The 18,741-nt window shown below is 36.3% G+C and overlaps 1 protein-coding gene across 5 annotated transcripts in view; it reads left to right on the top strand.

The window, feature by feature from the left end:
* The window catches only part of LOC123682758 (serine/arginine repetitive matrix protein 1), a 132,055-nt gene that overhangs the window by 70,173 nt on the left and 43,141 nt on the right, over positions 1 to 18,741 (top strand). For all 5 annotated transcript variants that reach the window (XM_045621538.1, XM_045621539.1, XM_045621536.1 and 2 more), the window contains 2 exons: positions 3,180 to 3,349; positions 6,254 to 6,463. In XM_045621538.1, the coding sequence (XP_045477494.1) occupies positions 3,180 to 3,349; positions 6,254 to 6,463 (380 nt within the window). The remainder of the gene's footprint in view (positions 1 to 3,179; positions 3,350 to 6,253; positions 6,464 to 18,741) is intronic.

Below are 18,741 nucleotides of genomic sequence, written 5' to 3'. Positions count from 1 at the left end.
ATACAAATCGCATTTTTTATAATTTCATAAAAAAATTATAAAGTAAGTGTTGATATCCATCATAACTCATTTAATATAGGTCTAATAAAGCATTATATCTTAACTCCATTGAGAAGATATATTACACAGAATGATTTAGTTATTCGTGTTCTGATTTCAAAAATCCCACCAGATTTTTCTATCAGTTCTAGTTTTTGATATCAAGGTTGATTGATGTGAGTTCTGATACTTTAGCCCAATATAAAGAGATAAGTATCACAGGACCACAGTGGACCGTTGAAAAAAGGAAGTGCTTTTAGTTTGGTGTACCAATGATTTGGAGCGATTTGTTTTCATCTCATTAATATTAAATGCATAAATAGGAATAATAGACATAAATCGTAACACCCTTGTCTTCATTCTTCAAAATGACCTGTAGTGCATTTGGAAGAAATACTCGTTCTACTTCTTCAGCAGTCTTTCTGAACTTCCAGAATATGATACAGAAACATAAGCTGATGAAGTTCAATCTGATGACGGCATAGCCCTTCGAAGTCATTTTTTGAGGACCTATAGACGGGTATTCTCAATCAGTATCCTAAGGATACGGTTGCATTCCTCTAGTTTAAGGGGAAGCAGACCTTCAAGAGTAAATCTGCTATCCCTGGACATAGGGCTACCCGTCGGCAATGGGCAAAACACCACCAAGACTGGATTTTACTACAATGGCGCAACGTATTTTTTTCTGAAGAGTCACTATTCGGTTTACAAAATGATAGTCGATGAGAAAGGGTTTGGAGAGGTCCAGGCAGACTAGAGCGACTCAATTTTGCCCAGAAAGTTGTGCCCTCTCAAGGCGGATCAATAATGTTCTGGGGGGTATAATATTCGGTCGCCGTACCCCTGTTATTATCGTTGAATGGTTGAATGAACAATGACTAGTGCCATATACGTAGAAAACATCATAGAACCAATCATTGTTCCTCTGGGCAACGATTTTGGGGTTACTTTCATTTATCAGAGAACAATATCCAGAGAATGAACTGGCCAGTAAACTCACCAGACATGAATCCAATTGAGCACGTATGGGATTACTTAGAAAGAGTATTATCGAATCGGCAAAACCCACCTTCAACTTTTCAGGAATTGAGTTAAGCCCTTCAGAAAGAATGGAACGATATGCCTGAAAATTTCATTAATGACTTGATTCGTGGGATGCCTAGGCATATTGGGCAGTTGATTAAGAGAAGAGATGGTAATATGGACTATTGAATTTGGATTCAGTTGTGCAATAACTAATATAATTTGTCCTATTTTTTTCTACCTGCATTAAGCAAAGAGTAATAAACAAATATTTTCTATCAAATTGTTGCAGTTGAAATAAAGGAAAATATTCTCCTCATTTCCAAAACATAGATTGTTTATTTCTTGAGAAACCAAAGGGGGCCGAAACTTTTGACGATGTGTGTATACAAGTTGAAAATGATAAATGTAAAATATCTCAAAAAATAGATGTGATTGGCTAAATATGAGAGCTATTTCGGATTGTGCACTTGAAAATAAACCAGGAACAGTTGAAAAATTTGGACACTAAAATATCTGTTGGCCTTATAGGTACTTATAGGTAATTCTACACAAATTCTAATTCTAAAAAAACTTCAAATTTATCGTTATGTTCAAGTAAAACGTTTGATATCGGAAACAGTGTTGATTACTCATGAAATGCAGTAAATGCACTTGAAAATTTTCCGTCAGTCACAATCAGTGCACAGTTTTATTATCATTTCCTATTCCGGTTGCAATTCCATCAAAACGGCCTCGACAGCGACCTCTAAAACCAGCCGCCAGTCAACAACGAAGAACAGTTATGTCAGCACAGTGCCATAGAACTGCAATTTCAACAATAGATCATTTGAATATATTTATAAATCATTCTCCCGATTGCATTCTTTCTGACCGCTGGCTATGAAAAACGACTGAATGATTTTCTGTGGCATTTGTCAACACGTCAACGTGCCTTTCTAGTATTGTAATGATTATTTAGAATTCAATGGCACCGTTCAATTAAAGTTCCAGCAGCAATTATGATAGTTCAAACTGCAATTTCTGAATGTTGTTGGAGGGAAATTGAATATTTTATTGTTCATATATTATTCAACGGGAATCGAATATGTATTAATTGGACTGTAGCGAATTTGAGATTGGAATGGCTTCGAAATGAATCACCGTAAAAGGAATAACCCTTCTATTTCTTCAAAAGTCATTAAGAATAACCCATAAAATATTCACGATCGATAAAAAATCGAGGAATTTGATTTTTTAAATAAATGAATACAGGGCCGTCGCTAGGGAAGAGGCAGGATAGGCGGTCAACTAAGGCGCCAAAAGAGTGACATTTGAAGCTTGATCAACAAAAATTTCATGTGTTGACATATGAAGTACTGAATGAGATTCAATTCGGTCAGCAAAAACAGGAAGTAAAACTGACAAATTTAATTAACATCAAAAACATTATGCATTATTCTCGTCAATAACCAGATGTCGCGTAATCCCCTCATAATGCTGTTTACAAGTTATTGATGCTTAAAAAAAACACATGCATCCATCAGGATTATCGTCGTTAGCTTTGCTAAACGTTGCCGAATTTATTGCCATTTGGGTCGGCTTCTGGATTATTTTTCTCTTCAAATCTATTAGTCCCATTTTCTTCAATAAATCTGGCCGTTTTGCGTCAATGTGGCTTGATTATTGGCTCCGAAATTCTTTAAGAGTTTGCTGGTTTATCGGCATAAACCAATGACTAAACATTGCTCCATAAAAAATCAATTTTAATTTTTCTCTTAAATACCGAAAAATTAAAAAAATTTAATTCAAAAGTAAGCATTTTAATGATTACAAGGGTTAGAGAAAGCCACCCCTAAAATTTGTTTTCCAAGAAACTTTCTTTTTATTTATATTATACCATTTAAAAATGAATTATAGATTTCATGATTTATTCTGAACAAATAAAATCTGATTGTATCTTTTTGAAAAAAATCACAGATCGTCTCGTATAGACTGAAAACATTTTAGTTCTTCATCTGGTACGAAAAAATATTCAATTCGATCGATTCTGTTATGGGTTATATTGCTGTTTATATTCATTACTTAAAAAAGGTTTATACGAGCAGAATTCAATTGAACATACCTTAACTTTCCAGAGGAATGGATAAGTAAGAAGAAAACAGAAGTCGTTAACACCAAACAAATCGAAACAAGGGTAAAGAGACAGGTAGTACTCGAAGATGGAAAAGTCGTTGAAGATTCTGGACCGATGGTCACCACAAATACAACAGAAGACACGGAAACCCAAGAACACCATCAGACAGAGGTAAGTCAACCCAACTCACTAAAATCCAATTCTGATTGACCACCACATAAAAATTACAATTACAAAAAAAAAAACAAATGAACCAAGAAATTCTATAGACTGTAACCAAATTTGTGCCGAAGTTGGTGTTTTATGTGAAAATCTTTTAGACATGTGAAATGTGCTAGAGCAAATGAATTTACAATCATTTACCAGATTCTATTAAAACTTTGGATAAATTGAAAATTAAAACGAAAATTTAATCAGTAATGCTTTGTAGAGCATACTGAGTGTTAGGGAATACTTAAAACATAATTCTCTTTTGTGAATGTATTTACGTAGATTGACTTGTTCTATACATATAATGTCTCACAGGATCAATAAATATTTTCATTATTATTATTATTATTAGTATTGATTGTTGAAGACAAAAAGGTCCTTTTCAATTCAACGTTCGATATTTCAGCGAGAAGTGCTCGCATCGAAATTTTGAAAAAAGGTATTGAAGCTGAATGAACAAGTTATCTCATCCATATAGTGATTGAGTTGGAAACAAATGTCCAAGTCTGTATGCCAAAAATGAAAACTGAAAAAATTTCGCAGAAATTTTAGATACTCTATTCATTAGGATTGAGCGGTACACGTTGCTTGAAAAATTGTTTCATTTTGAGATCTCTTAACTATAAACTTCAAGCTTCAAATGGTTTTTTTTCAAGTGTAGATATGACCATTTTATCTGAAATATAGCCATTTGAAAAAACGCTAAAAATTTCGAATTTTATTTTGATCCTTTAATTTATTCCACTAGTATAGATGAAAATGATATCATGACTTGCAGACAATTTTTCAATTTTGAAAAAAGTAAATCCTCGAACGGGTCTCGAACCCACAACCTCCGAATCACCAGTCCGATGATCTGACCAATCGAGCTAACCGAGGTTAGAGCATCGGACTGGTTATTCAGAGGTTGAAGGTTCGAGATCCACTCGAGGAGGTACTTTTTCCAGAATTGAAAAATTGTCCGTGATATTATTTTCATATATTAACACACCATTGTTTTTCGGGAAAAAATAATTAAGAAGCGTATAACTTTTCAATGCAAGATCTTAGATCTCAGGCTATTGCTCACATGAAACATCCCCTGTAATTCTCGACAAGGATTTGTCCCAAAAAAACTTACGCAATTAATAAATATAATTAGTGAAATGGGCTATCTTTAGTACAGAAATAGTAAACCAAAAGATACACGTTATAGTGATAAGGGCAACTGGTTTTGCAACACTAACTCAGTGTGACTTAACCTTTTCTAACTGAAATGTTCCATAAATAACCTATAATACAGTATATCAGACAAACGAACACAAACAGAGCCTTGTGGGTGTTTTCACCTGTTATATTTCGAATAGCGCCTGGGAGATTCCAATTCATATTCAATTTATCACGTAAATCGATTGAGTGTGAACTGAAATGAAATACCTAGAGAACATACTGATGAAACATGCAAAGGTGTCGGTTTTCCTTAGGGTCTCAGTTGATGCAAACTCTCATAAATCAGACTGCCACCCACGCATCATCGAAGCACAGTTTATCTTAATCGATTACTGGACATGAAGTGAAGGTTAGAGTGCAATTTGAATGACTTACATTTTAGTTCAGATCCTTTGTCTGCTTGATCAGAATATAATTATCTCATTTGAAATACATAGGAAGATTAGAAATATCGTCATATACAGGATTTCTCATTAAGACCACGTTAGATTTGATAATTGTAAATTTTAGATCCCCTATTTTTTATACATTTTGTTTGCTCTTGTTGCAATTCAACAGTTTTTCAATTATTTCTCTTGTAAAATATATATTCGTCACCCAACATTTCATATGGAGGCCAAGAAAAATATATATGTTCATAAGAAGTTAGCCCATTTTCATGGAAATGCTGTGGATAGTGGGTTCAGAAATTCACGGCTTGGCTTGATTTTCAAGCTAATTGGCTTGAGCTTGACTTGATTTCGAGTCAAACACAAGTCAAGTACCTAGTAGTTTTTCAAGTCAAGTATTTATTTATCAAGTACTTGAATCATATCAAGCTACTTGATTTTATCAGTTTGATTATGTAGTGTCACATCAATAAAAAAAATTATAAAATGAGAAGGAACCTTGCGAAAAACACTTTTATTTATTAAACTTATTGTATAAAAGTATCGATAATTCCAAATTTTCGAAATAGAAACATGAATTGAATCACTATAAATCATAACAGAATGAAAAATAATCGAAAGATGAAGTTTCTTAATATTAAGAAACCTCCAGGCTTTGTATGATTTCATAATTTTCCATCCAGGATCTAAAACACATGAGGCATCTTATAGATTTGACCTAACCTAACATAACCTATTGCGGGTTTTCGTAATTGTAAGAGTAGCTCATAAAAATTGTCTTTCAACAGGAGCTGAAGATGCTGGCGTTGATAAAAAATACTTGGCTATTTAGGCAAAGTTTGTGAAGATATTTTTGAAAATACCAAAATTTACCAATAGATTTCATAAAAATGTGAGGAAACTACTCACTGTCACACTGGCGAATGCTTCAGTCTCTCGGCGCTCGAGGAATCCCCTCATTTAGTCTAAGTACGCACGGGATTGCAGAAATATATGCCGTGCGAGGCGAGCATATCAAGTATTATCAAGTAGATCGATATCAAGTCAAGCAATAAATATCTAAAATCAAGTAAAGTCAAGCTCAAGTATGTAATTTTTCACGAGCTTGATTTTCAAGTCAAGTAGTTGGTTAAAATGTCAAGCTACTTGGCTTGATGAATCCCTGAGTGGGCTACTGCTGATGCATATTTCATAAAATTAATTGCCTTTTTCGAGTTGAATTGCTATTTGATCGATTACCAAAAAATTAAGAATTCCTAATTTCCAGTTGCGAAAACTTGGAGATGACGAAATCGATGGTCCTTTGGCAGTGGAAGGGAACCAGGACAATGCAGTCAGCAAAAGAAACTGGGTGGTCACCGCCAACCCTGATGGTGTGGTTCGAGAAGTCAATGAGAAGAGGGTGCTCACAAGGGAGGAGACAGATGAAGTCAAGGAGACTGAGGACATCCAACATTTCGGTGATATTACAGACGAGGTGAGTATTATTATTAGATAGTAATAATGCAATATTAGAATTAGTTGGCCGAAAAAATCATTTCTTCGATTGTCTGAAAGGCGATTAAGATATACATATCGATAAAATCCACCTTATTGTATTCACTAAGATGATATCATTCAGGCCCTGTGAGAGTAATTTTGGCGCCTGAAGCAAAGAATTTTTCGGCGCCCCTGCCGAAAAAACTTCAATAACAACATTGAACCCCCTCCTAAGACGGCTTAGTAAAGGCAGTAGTAGATTTTCATTGCATAGAATGTTGAGAAACGCAGCGGAACGGACCAACCTTATGTTGTTTTTAAGAATCAAGGGTGTAATATGAAAAGGCGACCACCGAATTGGGCAGAATTTCAGCCCCTCAAATAGAACCGCTATAAAAGGCATTTCACCTCTAACGCCAACCCTGCCATCATTGACAATCGTTGAAACTTCGCAGATAGTTAGTTGTATTGTATTAAGTTTTCACATTGAGAAGATTTAGTCGTTCCAAGTTACTACAGAGAGAATAATATACCAAATATACAGTGCAATAGTTGTGAAACATCGAAAAAAATTAATTGAAAGCAGTTTATGTCTAGGAATGTTTAATATATATGCAATAATATACCTGCAACACACATTTCATGTGAAAAACTTCTACAGTAACCGATAGCAACGTTCGAAGCTGCAGAACTCTTCCTCTAGGTGGCACTTACTGCCAAGAACCAACTCTTCCACTTCTTACTGTAACAATTCACCTCGTGCTTGTACTAGTAGAGTACGAGATATTGAAACGTTAATAATGCACTTGGAGGTCAAACGTGCTCAACTCTGTACGTATCTTTCAGATTCACTTTCGCTCTTTCTTCCATCAATATCATCCGCAAGCTTAGATATTTCACAAAACGTGTAACGTTTTCGACAACACAATGGAACTGTGAAATTTCAGTAAGAATATTGTTTTCATGATCATAATTTTATTGACGAAGTCGATTTTTATTGAACAACTGATGAAAAGAAGAAGCACATGCTACTTTCAACACTCCTCTTTTATTGGTAGGCCTGAAGTGGTGGCCCATATACGTGCTCAATTGGATTCATTTCTGGTGAATTTATTGGCCAGTTTAACTCTGGATATTGTTCTCTTGAAGAATGTTTTGTACCCTACGTGTGCGATGTGGTGAGGCGTTATCATCCTGATAAATGAAATTATCCCCAAATTCGTTGCGAAGAGAAACAATATTGGTTCAATGATGTTTTCTACGTAGATGGCACCAGTCATTGTTCATTCAACGATAATAACAGAGGAACGGCGACCGAACATTATAACCCTCCAGCACATTATTGATCAGCCTTGAAGGGGCATAATTGAGTTGCTCTAATCTGCCTGGACTTCTCCAAACCCTTTCTCGTCGATTATCACTTTGTAAACCGAATTGTGAATTGTCCGAAAAAAGTACGTTGTGCCATTGTGGTAGAAGCCAGTCTTGGTTGTGTTCTACCCATTGCCGACGGGTAGCTCTATATCCAAATGATAACCAAGGTACTCTTAAAGTTCTTCTCGACTCAAATTTGAGGAATGCAACCGTCTCCTTATGATACTGGTTGAGACTATCCGTCTATATGTCCTCAAATCGGAGGGCTGTTACAGATACCGTTCGATTCGTTAGAGCAAAATTTGCGCTATATGTAATGGTCTTCTCTTGCAGATTTTACTCTGGGTTGACCAAGTACCGGTCACCGGACAATGCTACTGATTTTCAGGGAAAAAGGCCACTTTGCGCCTTACTTAAGTCCGCTGAATATTCTAACGTTGCGCAATCTGGTGATTCGACAAAACTTCTTGATATAGGCCTACTATTCTTGCCCGGTTAAACTGAGAAATCGGATGTCCCGGCATTTTGCACGGAATATTCTCAATATTACAACTATCGTTATTCGTTGAAAACTGATTAACTTCGAATACACATGTATATTTACGAACAAGAATCATTTTTTGCTGGTTTATTGTTTACATTTGACTGACTCGCTTTGCTCGCCAAGGGGACTCCACCTTTTGGACCCCGTCACTATGCCGGTAGATCCCTCACTGGGTATCAGTCAAGAAAAAATTTTTTTTTTGGACACCTAGGATTGTGATCTGATTTAAGACGATCAACCCGGTATACTCGTTTGATTCTAGGAGGGGTACCTACTCCATATGACTTTTTTCCTATAGGACCTACCGTTTGGCCCCTGCCCGAATATATTTGATGCAAATATCTTTTCATTATGACAAAAATGTTTGAAAGAAAGTGTATCAAAATTTCCATCATTGAAAAAAACATCAAACCTCAAATATCGAGATAATTACTGATCAAACATGAGATTCTGACCCACAGTAGATTTTTTATCGTTGTACTATCAAATTGCTCGCAGAAGATTGAAACTTGAATGTCGAAATAATCCACAACACCCCGTATAGATACTCGAAAACCGCGAGGAAAATCGAAGGTTTGGAAGTTTTCCTGGGGCTTCGAGACGATTTCGAGGGAGGTCTTATTCTTGTCATTTTTGCTCTAGATAGTCCCGTTCAGGCTGTGATTTTATGTACCTACATACCTGGATTCTCAGCCGAACGGCTATATCTATATAAGAATAGGATAGTGAAGATTCCACAGACAAAAAAAGTCATGTTACATTCAACAAGTTGAGAGTTGTTAGGGGGGTCGAAGACTTTTGAAGATTTGTGTATTAGTACAGAATTTACGAATCTATCGAACTCAATCACGTAATCGAATCAATCAAAAAATTTCGTCATTTCCAAACCTATCCCCACAATACCCTTTTTCGAAACGTTCTAATACAGCATTGTTGCTATCAATCATCTCCTTACAATTTCCTTGTAAATAACAACAAACGAAGAACCATAGCTTTACGAGTGGGCCGAGCATCGACAATTAAACGTGAAATTGCCTCCTTAAACTTAGATTATAAATAGAAACATCCCGAACAAAGATAGCTTCGTGAACATTTAGACCCCATCACTATGGTGGTAGATCTCTGGGTTTCCGTCAAGAAAAAAATGTCTATCATTGAAGAAAACATCAAACCTCAAATATCTCGATAATAACTAATCAAATAAAAGATTCTGACGGACAGTAGATTTTTCGTCGTTGTACTTCCAAACACACAGAGAATGAGACTTGAATGTCAAAATAATCCGAAACACCCCGTATACTCGAAAATCGCGAGGAAAATCGATGGTTTGGAAGTTTTCCTGAGGCTTCAGGACGATTTCGAGGGGGGGTCTTATTCTTGTCATTTTTGCTCTAGATGGTCCCGTTTAGGCTTTGATTTTGTATACCTACATACCTGGATTCTTAGCGGAAGGGCTATATATTTATAAGAACTCGCTCTGCTCGCCGAATATAAGAATAAGATAGTGAAGATTCCATACAGAAAAAAAAGTCATGTTACATTCAACAAGTTGAGAGTTGTCCAACACTTTTGAAGATGTGTGTATTCGTATGGAATATGAAAACCTATCGAAGTCAATAACTTCATCGAATCAATCAAAAAACTCCGTCATCTCCAAACCCATTCCCACAATACCATCTTTCGAAACGGTCTAATACAGCATTGTTGCTATTAATCATCTTCTTACAATTTCCTTGTAAATAACAACAAACGAAGAACCATAGCGCTACGAGTGGGCCGAGCATCGACAATTAAACGTGAAATTGCCTCCTTAAACGTAGATTATAAATAGAAACATCCCGAACAAAGATAGCTTCGTGAACATTTAGATCGCGTCAGTTTCGTAATGTGGCGATGTCTGCTGACCTATCAGGAATGCAAACGTGAGTTTGTTTTTGCTAATATTCCGCTCTGTGGTGTGTTTTTGTGTTATTATATGCCAGACCGCAGAGGCGTGCTTGAGGAAACAAAGGTCTGTCAAACTTGACATCGATTGGAAGCAGGACTGACAAAAAAGGTTCAGTTTGGAATGGTTTTGGTCTTCGTTGATTCCCAAACCCAATCCAAGCAGAAAGAGAACTTTCTGGCATTGATTATTGAAGAGTTTTTAGTTCCAACTATAAAGCTTGTGTTCATTTTAATTTTTCCTAGACTCTATAGGTATCCGATTTTGAGGTTGCAATCACTGTTATGTTTTTTGGTTGCTCTTCCCCTATAATCAATCTAGAAGCTTTCATCATCAGTTTATCACCAGTTTTCAAATATGTAATGATCTGTGTTACATTAGACGGGATTGCTCTATTTTGTTCAAAGATTTTTACACTACCAATATTTCTCCTTGTGACACATTAGTACCTGTCAACTGTCAAATTTTGTCGTGATCAAAACAAGCACTCACATGAAGTTTCTGAACGTTCGATCATGGTTTTGTGTAGCAGAATATAGTATTATTTCGTGTATTATGTGGTCTCATTTGGGAATTATGCATTGTGCAAGACATCTCATGAATAGTTTCTTGGCTTTGGTATCACACTTGTACATACTCTTCAGGTGTAGTAGTCAATAACAGTTTAAAATACACGTCACAAAACATTGATGTTGCAGGCGTTGAAGCGTCGAATTTCAACTTTCACTGGTTTGTTGACATAAATCTGTGACTTCAAGTAAGCCCAAACAGCTAAAAGTCTAAACTGTCTGTGGCTTCACTGATGCAAGGTCAAACTGATGAATTTTTCGATAAGAGGTTTCATTATGATTAAAGAGAAATTAATGAATGTTTATCTCATTGTGGAAGGTTGAAGGTATGCCATTAACTATGGAAAGCGATAGTAGCCAAATGGTCGCCACGTCTACATTTGCATCACAATATGCGTTTCAAGCTGCTCATCTTCGATAACTTCATGAATTCCGTCTCATCTTGTAATTGGTCTCAAAGAAGAGAGTCTGAAGGTGGTGAACCACAAAATCCCTGTGGCCAATTGTGATTACCTCTTCGAGAAATAACAGAACCAGGAAACATTGCTTGCGTATCTATCGCTGTTTTGTTGAAAAAAAAACTTCGTCGAATTCCGTCCTTAGAAAATTATTAGTCAAAGCCTAATTCCTAAGATCGCCAAGAAATTGTCAAACCTGGGATTCCATCAACACTACGGGCTACAGCAGCATTAATCTCAGTTGTTCTTGAATGACGCACATGGTTTCGATTCTTCACATAAATAACTTATTCCAACAGCTCAAAGTTTTCCACCAGTTCCTTTATTGCCGGCCAATAAGAACCTTCACGACGACCTTTCATTTTGCGCACTGTGACTGCAAACTTTTTCTAGAGAACTTGAACAATTTAAATACGTTGCTGAAGGGTGTCTGCTGACATTTTTCATAATGGCTTAGTTTTTACTAGTCAAATGTCAAAAGATGACAGCTGCCCAGATAGGGGGATATTCAAAATGAAACCTCTTGTTGCAACCTCTAAGAGCAACAACTAAAATTGAATAAGAGCAAAAATCTTACTGAATAGATATGCTTTTCCTGAAAGTAATAGAAGTTTCATTGAGTAAGAGGCGAAGGCAATGAATCCTGTCATCCCATAAGCACCAATTTAATTAATAATAATGACAATTTTTCAATGAAATGAACATATAGCAGGCTATCCAAAATAAAACCTCTTTTTTAAAAACCCTTAATTATCATGTTTCCCCGATTTTATTCACGTGAGTTACGACAAAATAGGTTCCTTCGATCTTCTTTGAATTTATCTTCATTATCCATCATCGTTCGAAATAGTTCATTTCTTCATCCACATCTTCTTAGAGTTCTTTCGTTAGTTTTATCAGTTGAAACATAGATATATACAATTGCAGTGTCTTCTTTGGGATATTTAAAATTAAATTATTAAACAATGAGGGACCACTTACAGTCCCTTGTGGTATCCCTGATTTAATATTATTTGTTGTCGATCTTTTTCTTGCATGTTGACTTTGAACTTTCTGTTTGTTGTATGTATTCTATCAGGTTTTCGAAGGTTTTTCAACGATTTCTTAATTTATTTTCGAAATATATATGTAAAACAAAATATCTGTCTGGTTGAACACAGCCTTCAACTAGATCCACGGCACTGCATAAAGATACGTTGTGTACTCCAAACTCTATTACATAACAACAACCCAATGATGAACCCATCTGTGGCGAGTAGTCTCACTTTTTAACTTTTTATTGTTGCGGTTTCCATCAGCTATGTAGAAAGGACAATAGAAAGCCAGCATCGAACAAATATTCAAATTGGGATGTGTAATCTCAATCGCCAATCTGAAAACACGTAAAATGATTCGTGGGTATAGCTACCGTGGTTTAAAGAAGGATGATGTCGAGCTATGCAATTTTTTAATTTCGTTAGGTTATCTCGTATGATCTGTAGGTATAAGATGTTATTATATTTAACGAGACTTTCGCTGCGTGGTTCGAAGAAAATTGCCTATTTTATTGTTCTGTGCGCCTCGAATTATTATTTTGCAATGTTTAATCTACCTATACCTATATGTAGTATGAACACAATGGTTCTGTTCGAACGTTCAATGGTAACATACGATTAAATCCTGGTGCGCATAGAACTCAAGACATTGATGCAAACTACGAATACAGTTAGTAATTTGCGAATTTTTTAACGAAATTAGGTTAGATCAGCTGATGGAGAATTCGTATTCCTAGAGTCTTCAAATTTTCCCTTCTAGTTTGAGACCTGAAAATGCAAATTTATATCGACATAATCAGATCAACAGTTTGTCAGTTAGATATGGATTAAAGAAACTACGAATAGGCAGATGAATAAATACTTCTTGGTGTTTCACATTGTTTGTTTTTCCATTTTGGACTACCTAATACCGATTGAAAAATACCCGAAAACGAAATGAGTTGTTGAGAGTCCAGATCATTCGTAAGAACCAAAACTTTTACTATTTCACAAAAAATATGTTGCATCCCGTCCGGAGCTTTTTTTTTCCAATTTGAAAATCAGAAAGGTTGTATGCAAGTACAACAGTTTGTTTCAATTTTTATATTATTTTTATTTGATTTCAAGTCAAGCTCAAGTAAAGAATTAATTTTTCAATCTCAAGTCAAGTATTTATTTATCAAGTACCTACTTGAATCCTATCAAGCTACATACGAGATTTTCAATAGTTCCATTGTGTAGAGTCACATCAATAAAAAAATGATGAAGTGAGAAGAAACCTTTCTAAAAACATTTTTATTTATTGAGCTCATTCTATAAAAAAATATCACTTTTTTTTAATTGAAACATAATTCAAATCACTATAAATCCTAACAAAATAAGAAGTTATTAAAAAATAAAATTTCTTAATATTTAGAAACCTCCAGGCTTTGTTTGATTTCATAATTTTTCATCCAGGATCTAAGGCATTAGGCCTCTTAGGCCCAGTTTCACCAAAGGCTTTAATCTTGACTTGGCTCTTAAGTGAGGCTTTAGATCACGATTAATGTAATGTAGCGTTTCACCACATTCCAAGCGCCATTTAATCGACCAATCGCGATTTAGCACTAATCGGCCATTTTTGGAGGATTACAACCTTTCAAGTTAAGATTAATAATTATTTATCAGTATGGAACTCTTGTCAATGTAATTATTTTTCCGGAAATTTCTAATTTTTGGGTCAATTTCATCAAAATATGACTATATGTATAGGCTCAATATTTCCCATTTGTAATACACGTAAACTTTGTTTTTGTGTTTTATGAAATTTATTGCAAATAATAATTTATTGATATGTTTGATTGAAATATTATTTAAGAAGCAGTTAAACTTGTTAATAAAAATAAATAAGTTAATAAAATTACTTATATATTTTTTTTCCAGAATATGTGGTTTTGTGAAATGGGATAATTTCTTTTTAACTTCTGCAAGTTTCCGACAATACGAAGCACATCACTCGACATTTTCGGCAAAAATTAACTTTGTTTTTTATTTACAAGATGACAAATGTTTTGAAATGTTATGAGTTATGAATTAATGACACCTGACACCTAGCGTCAATGGTGGTCATCACTGTTAATACGATACAGAACACTATATAACTTTTTGTTCACAACGTTGCCAAATGGTTTGACTATTTAAACGCGATTTGGTTAATCGCGATCATCTTCGGACGGGTTGATGCATGGTGAAACAGAAAACACTGTTAAGGCTGCTTTAGTAACAAGCGGAGTTTAATCAATCTGGGATCAAGTGCTGTTTGGTGAAACTGGGCCTTATAGATTTGTCGCCTAACTTTTGCGGGTTTTAGTAACTGTAAGAGCAGCTCTGGAAAATTGTCTTCCAACAGGAGCTGAAGATGCTGGCGTTGATAAAGAAATTCTTGGCTATTTTGAAAGTTTAGTTTAGAAAGATATTTCTGAAACTACAAAAATCTACCAATAATTTTCATAGAAATGTGAGAACACTACTGATAGTACTGATAAAGTCACACTGGCGAATGCTTCAGTCTTTCGGCGCTCGAGAAATCCCCTTATTTAGTCTAAGCGTGCACGAGATTGCAGAAATATATGCCGTGCAACGCGTACATATCAAGCTCAATTAATATCAAGTAGCTTGATATCAAGTCAAGCAATAAATTTTTGAAATCGAGTCAAGTCAAGCTCAAGTATGTAAGTTTTCACGATCTTGATTTTCAAGTCAAGTAGTTGGTTAAAATGTCTACTTGGCTTGATGAATCCCTGATTGTGATCATCTCTTCGAGAAATAATTACAATTTTTCTTGGATTCTCTCAGCCCCAAATGCGACAACTCTGCTTATTATCATAGCCTCCGAGGTGAAGATCACTGAAGATGATTTTTCAATGGTGATAAGGATCATTTTGATGTAATTCAAGGATCCAATCAGTGAAGATACGACGTTGCTGTGTTAACTGAACTTAAGACCTAAGTCTCAACTGAAGCATTAAAACCTAAGTCTTTATGCAAAATAGTTTTCGTTTGTGGAATGCCTGATTCCCAAGATCAAACCTAGGTTTTCGTCAACACTACGGGCTACAGCAGCAATAATCTCAGTTGTTCTTCAGCGACGAACATGGTTTCGTTTCTTCATATCACTAACTTGTCCCAAGAGCACAAATGTTTCCACTAGTGTCACTATTGCCTGTCGGGAAGGTGCTTCACAATTACACAAAAGTACTTTAGTTTTACGAACTGTAACTGCGAAATGTTCACCATTTTTGTAGTTGGCCATCTTGAACGATTCAAGAAAAACATGTGAGGGGATAATTTTGCAATTATCCTGTCTAATTCAGGTGTTTTATAGCTCCATATAAAATTGTGTAAACAACGATCTATTCATGAGATGAAAGCTAAGCCTACCTTACCTTTGGTTGCAAGATTGACCTATGATACCACATCATCAAAGAAACCATTCATTACCAACGAATTAACAACGTTACAACCTAGCTTCTCCTCAAGTATACACATTATACACAAATACATTTTGCCTTCCCATTTCCTAGATCATTTCTCCAACAAATGAACCGCAATTACTTTCATCGCCAGTCGTACCAACGTAACGAGACGAGGGTACCAATCCCTCATTCCTCCAATCACCTCCAGACGATTAATCATCCTCCAAACTACCCAATATCGGACGATCGGAGCTCCCTCTAACGGCGCTGGATCGAGCCACGATAGCAATTACGGTAGACAATGGTAGGTTGGGGCGAGTTTGTGCCTAGAGACCATCGAGATCGCCCATCCGGTTTGCTGGATCTTAAGTGGCCTTTGTCTGGACAAAAGGTAATTGAATAATCTGCAGAAGACGCGGCTGGAATAATCATCTTAGATTTGAGCAATTGGAGGTTTGGAATTGTTGGTCATTCATTGTCGCTTTCGGTGTTTGTTGTTGCCGAGTGGACTTGGGATAATGAATTAAGAAACACGCTCAGTTTACAAGATGATTTATCATTTCCGTCCTCATAGAATACCTTTTTTTAATACTGTATATTTCTCCAAATTCCTGAACTCAATAATAATACATATAAGTATTTGTACATGAGCTGTTCACAAGAATAAATAAATCCTTTTACAGGATAATATAATTCAGTGATCAGAAGCCTTTTGGCAGCCATTTTGTCGGTTGAACAATTTTACTCCAACAAATGAGGGTGACTCCTCATATTAAGCGCAGGAAGAAGAAATCCATTATTTTTCCAATAGATAGCTTTACTTATCTGTATCTCGCTTTGAATAAGTCCGATCTTGGTAAGAAAGATGAGATTTCGTACTATAAAAACTTTTCTGATATTTTGGTGATTAGTTGACTCAGTTTAGTCTGAGCGCGCGTCAAAGATGGGCAACTGCAATGAGAAAATACGCTATATTTTACAGTTTTTCTTCGAGAAAGGCAAAAATGCAAGCCAGGCGACTGAAACTGTAAATAGTGTGTATGGTCCTGATACTATGACAGCCAATCACGCGCAATTTTGGTTTCGTCGATTCCGTTCCGGTAATTTCGATGTCAATAAAATCATGGACATCGACGAGTCTGACAGTTATGTACTGATTCGATTGCCCAAGAGCTGAAGATTGCACTAAAACAGTTTCGAACCATTTACATAAGGCTGGTCTCAAAATAGAAACTCGATGTATGGATACCACACGAATTAACCCAAAAAAACCTCATGGACCGAATTTATATCTGCGAATCTTTGCTGAATAACAACAAAATTGACCCATTTTTGATGGGGTTGGTGACTGGTGATGAAAAATGGATCACTTACGACAACGTCAAGCAGAAAGAGACCTGAAAATAAAAAAACGTTGACATTTTACTAGATTATGAGTTAAAATTTGGAAAAACTTAGTTTGGACGCCAAATGTCTCATCAAGCATTTCATGCTTCTGTTGGCTGCCAATGGCATAAAAATGTTATACACTGCTCAACAATTGATAGGGATCTCTTACTTGTTCTAAATTTATTTCTGAAATATTCGCTCCAAGATTATAAATTTAGTCAGATATCAGAGTATTTTCAGTTGATAATATGGTTCACTTGAGAAAAGAATGAAAAAATGGAAAGTTGGAGAGAAAAAAAGACTTTATTAGGAACACTCGAAATTCTGTGTTTGAATAACATAAAAATTTTATGATGAAACCACAAGAAGGCTGAAGTTTCGGTTAAGCTAGTACCTAGTTGGTCCCCCACGAGCTCGTCTCAAGCGTTCTACCCTACGAGGCATACTTTCGATCAAACGATTTATAAAATTTTGGGGCAAATTCGTCCAAATATCCCGTAAAGATTTAGAAAGGTCCTCCAGGTTATTGATCGGTTGTTCTAAGGTTGACAATTGTCTAGACATCTCAGACCAGACATGTTCGATGCAATTCATGTCTGGAGAGCGAGCTGGCCAGTCCATCCTATCAATAGCATGAGTTTTTAGCGCTTCATTAACCAGACGACTACGATGTGGACGGGCATTATCGTCAATTAAAATGAAATTTTCGCCCACAGCAGCCGCAAACGGAACAATTATGGGTTCAATAATCATATCGTGATATCTCTGGCTGGTCATGGTGGTGTTCTACAGAACAACCAACTCTGTGCGTTGGTTCAAAGAAATGCCTCCCCATACACATATAGAACCTCCGCCAAAAGCTGTTGTGGGTACCATAAACTGTTCTGCATACCTTCGACCTCTTTCCCTCCAAGCAAGAATACGTCCATCGGAGTTGACCAAACGAAATCTAGACTCATCCGTAAATAAACATCGGCTCCAATCTTCAAGTGTCCAGTTGCGGTGCTCCTCAGCCCATTGCCGTCGATGAACCCGATGTTCCCTATTCAAACGGGGAAGTTGTACCCTCCTACGTGCTCTCAAACCACGAATATGTAGTCGTCGTCTTACAGTCTGGTTCGAAATTAGAACTCCTGTTGCAACTCTCAGTGATCTATTGAGCCGCGACGCCGGGTAAGTGGGATTTCTCCTAGCATTGAGGATCAAAAGACGATCTTGGGCAGCTGTTGTACTGCGCTGCCGACCTTCCCCATGAACATAAGCTACTGAGTCGTTTTGGATGAACCTATTCCAAGCCCGACTCACGACACTTTGCGAAACATTCAACCGCCGGGACACTTCTCGCTGGGACAAACCTTCCTGTATCCACCGTATGATTTGGTCCAGTTGCACAGGAGCCAAACGTCTTCTCGGCATGACTGATAAGCTGATATTGTTCTCATTTCTTCAATTATTGTCACCTTATGTGTTTGAACGAGAGAAAAAAACAGATTTAATAACAAATACCACATTGCTGTTCACTCCACCTG

The sequence above is a fragment of the Harmonia axyridis genome, chromosome 6, assembly GCF_914767665.1.
Source record: "Harmonia axyridis chromosome 6, icHarAxyr1.1, whole genome shotgun sequence".
Lineage (NCBI taxonomy): Eukaryota > Metazoa > Arthropoda > Insecta > Coleoptera > Coccinellidae > Harmonia > Harmonia axyridis.
This window is presented reverse-complemented; position numbering and strand designations above follow the sequence as displayed.